Source organism: Cyprinodon variegatus, unplaced genomic scaffold, assembly GCF_000732505.1.
Source record: "Cyprinodon variegatus isolate N-32 unplaced genomic scaffold, C_variegatus-1.0 Scaffold309, whole genome shotgun sequence".
In the NCBI taxonomy this organism is placed as follows: Eukaryota; Metazoa; Chordata; class Actinopteri; order Cyprinodontiformes; family Cyprinodontidae; genus Cyprinodon; species Cyprinodon variegatus.
In genome coordinates, this window is record NW_015150762.1 from 743535 (window position 1) to 745689 (window position 2155).

General features: G+C 50.3%; 1 protein-coding gene across 1 annotated transcript in view; it reads left to right on the plus strand.

Moving 5' to 3' along the window:
• LOC107090707 (protein SOGA1-like) overlaps positions 1-2155 on the plus strand; it is a 19141-nt gene that overhangs the window by 14828 nt on the left and 2158 nt on the right. Inside the window, exons 7-8 of the mRNA XM_015384258.1 lie at positions 496-545; positions 626-1799. Coding sequence (XP_015239744.1) covers positions 496-545; positions 626-1799 — 1224 coding nt within the window. The remainder of the gene's footprint in view (positions 1-495; positions 546-625; positions 1800-2155) is intronic.

The window sequence follows — 2155 nt, forward strand, 5'->3', positions numbered from 1 at the left end:
TGCTGAATTTTCTGCTGCGCCGGAGTGTCTCGGTAACCGCAGCCGGACAGCTCAGCAGCCGGTGAGAGAGGTTTACGTCTTTTTAATGACTTGGAATCACTGAGGCGCCGCACCCACCGCACCGCAACGGTAAGACCGGAGTCAGTGTGAGCCAGGGGTGAGGTTCTAAGTTTGAGCCCCACTCCCACAGACTGCCACTCTGGGTCTCTGAGCAAGACCCTTAACCCCACGCTGCTCCCCAGAAGCCCCACGATGGCAGCCCACTGCTCCTTAATGGGATGGGTTAAATGCAGAGATAAATTTCTCCAATGTGAGATCTATAAAGTTCAATTAAAAAATATTTAAAAAAAACACTTTAATACCTAAAGTGAGACACAACCGGGCTTTCTGATGTGAGCCAATGATCTCCACTAAGGTGAAATTAAACTAAGGATTGAGATCTGTACTAAGTTTAAGCAAATTAATTCAGTATTTGATTCCTCTTTCTTTGTTCAGCTTTCTGCCAGTGCTGTTTTCCACAATCGGCAGGCAGCTGAAACTAACAGGTCAGTGTTTTCCTTTTCTTTTTAGAATATTCAGAAACCTTTTAGAGTTGGAGCTCATTCTCATCCTGATTATTCAACAGAATCTGTGACCCCAAAGAACAAAGACTTAGACGGCTGCTCCCACCTCACGGCTGTCAAAGGAAGAACTGGTGTTACCTGAACCAGGAGGCCGCCCAAATGGACCAAGAGGATCCGGTTAAAACCTGGGACCATTTAATCATGCCCCTTAGCTTCCCTGGTCTTGATTTTGAGCAGATGTCGATAGAGAGAAGCCACACCGCCCCAGAAAAGACCAGTTTCCGCATCTACTACAGCCCCCCTTCGGCCCGCAGAGTCCACCTGGCTCAGCTAAAGCAAAGCCCCACTGCTGACAGGAGGTCCGTGGACACCTCCTCCCCCTGGTGCACACCTCCCACCTCCTTCTCTCAGCTCTGTCTGGGCTCCTCTGCTAACTTGAGTGATGACATGAAGGAGATGACAGCCAGTTGGAGGCAAACAGTTCACAGCATTCCCTCGGAGAAGAAAGGGAGATTAGCAAACCGCTGGGTGGATGTAGCCTGCTCAGGTACTCAGACCCATACAAGGCCACAGATGGTGAGTGTTGGACAGCAGACAGATGAAACTCAGGGGTTGATCCCAGTGAGAAACAGCCCATCCAGAATCCTGAGCCCCTCCCTGGTCTCTGCTCGCTCCCAGCACATCTCCACCTCACTAGATGGGTTAGCAGGTCGAGTCGAGAGGCCCCGGACCTCCACCTCCTCCCCCAAACTGTACCGCAGAAACTCCTCCTCTCTCTCTTCATCCCCCAGTTTGAGCCCCTCTTCATCGTCTTCCAGCTCCAGGGATCGGGGGCTGTGGAACCTGTCCCAGCAGAGCTCAAACTCACCCACATGGACTCGACAAACCAGTCCCAGATCAGGAGCAGCCCAGAACCTGAACTCCGTCACCAAGCCCCCTAATAGATCCAGTGCCAACCGGTGTGGTTTGGTGACGGAGTTCCTGCGCAGGGTGAGCGGCCGAGTGGACAAAGCCGCTCCAGTGTCAGGCCAGAAGACAAAGGGCAGCCTGAAGAACATGGAGCGAGCTCCAACCAGACCTCAGGGCGTCCCGCTGCACAGGAACGACAGCGTGACCAGGATCGTCAACCAGAGGTTCATAAAGCAGAGAGAGGAGGCGACTCGCACCCAGAGGGAGGAGAAGGGGGTCAACCTGAGCCAGAGAGTCAGAAACAGCCAGAGTACAGCCACAACAGAGGTGAGAAAAATAAGAGAAACATATGATACAACATCAGGTCAACAGGAAAATTATAACATCTGAACATATCAGAAGGTTTGCTGGTAGAAAGTGTTCCTTCTCTCTCTGTTGGGATTGAGTATCAGACCTAATAGAAAGGATATGGCCTCTGTCAGCCTCTGGAATTATTAATCCTAATTCATAAAGAAAGGATCTAGCTGCCTTTCATTCTAGGAAGCTTCATCAGGCCATCTTTCAGCAATATGGAATTTCATTTTCAGATAGTCTTTCCGTAAAAATTCAAAAAATATCCACTGGACTTGGTTTCCAAGTAGGGATGCACGATATAATCTGCCCCCTATTGGTATCGGCCTTAA